Genomic DNA, 865 nt, shown 5'->3' with positions numbered 1-865 from the left:
GGCGCCACCAGCGCGGACTCGCGCTCTCCGCGCTCGATTACCAGCGCCTCGTCACGCGGGGCGCCTTGTTCCGCCCACCTCTGACGCCGGGCTCTTAGCAACCGGTAGGCAGCGCCGTTTCCAAGGACGCGCACCCCTCCAACTTCCGGCCGCGAGAGGCGTGCCCAGGACCCTGCCCCGGGAGCTGGGCTCCGCGAGGCCCCACCAGACGCAGATCCGGAGCCTCCGAGGCTGGAGATGGGCAGCGATGACTCCTCCCTCATGGTGCGTGGCCAGGGCGCTCGCTGGCCGTCCCTCTGGGACACTCCGCTGCGGGCCTGGTAACCCCGCCTGCCGCTCCCCTGCCACCTCTCGGGCGCTTCTCTGTCTCGGCTGTCTCTGGCGCTCTTGCTCTTAATGCCTCTCTCCCTAGCAAGTGCATCGGCTCCGAACCTTCCGCGCACCCCGAGTTCCCAATTAGCACCCCCTGGCGGTGACTGAGCTCCCCAAACCGACGCATCCCATCTCTTTTCTGCCTCCACTCACGCCTGTGCCTCTTCTGAGTCCCCGTCCTCAGTAGATGGCACCACCATTCGGTCTCCCAGCCTTAACCCTTACCTCTTTCCCGTAGCCATCTCCCAATCCTATTCACAGGAAAAGTCAGCTCCACAGTTCAAGTCCTGGACCTGGTGGCATTTAACCTCCTAGCCTAGGGCCACAGCCGTCTCTGCTCTGGGCACCTGCAACCCGCTCTGGGTACCTGCAACGGCATCTCTTCCATCCGGTTTCTCTGGGTCAGCCCTTTAGCTGCAGTATCTTTTACTTCTGCAGCTGCAGCCACGCCCGCACACCCAGCAACACACCCACCACGTACATCCAACACATC

General features: G+C 63.7%; 1 protein-coding gene across 1 annotated transcript in view; it reads left to right on the top strand.

Moving 5' to 3' along the window:
- Positions 1-48: 48 nt before the first annotated feature.
- Positions 49-865, top strand: part of TTC21A (tetratricopeptide repeat domain 21A) — a 51,309-nt gene continuing 50,492 nt past the window's right edge. The window contains exon 1 of the mRNA XM_006161346.3: positions 49-264. Coding sequence (XP_006161408.1) covers positions 238-264 — 27 coding nt within the window. The 5' untranslated portion in view covers positions 49-237. The remainder of the gene's footprint in view (positions 265-865) is intronic.

Source organism: Tupaia chinensis, unplaced genomic scaffold (assembly GCF_000334495.1).
Source record: "Tupaia chinensis unplaced genomic scaffold, TupChi_1.0 Scaffold138441_1, whole genome shotgun sequence".
Taxonomy (NCBI): Eukaryota; Metazoa; Chordata; class Mammalia; order Scandentia; family Tupaiidae; genus Tupaia; species Tupaia belangeri.
Note: the sequence above shows the minus strand (reverse complement) of the source record. Positions and strands in the feature narration are given on the sequence as shown.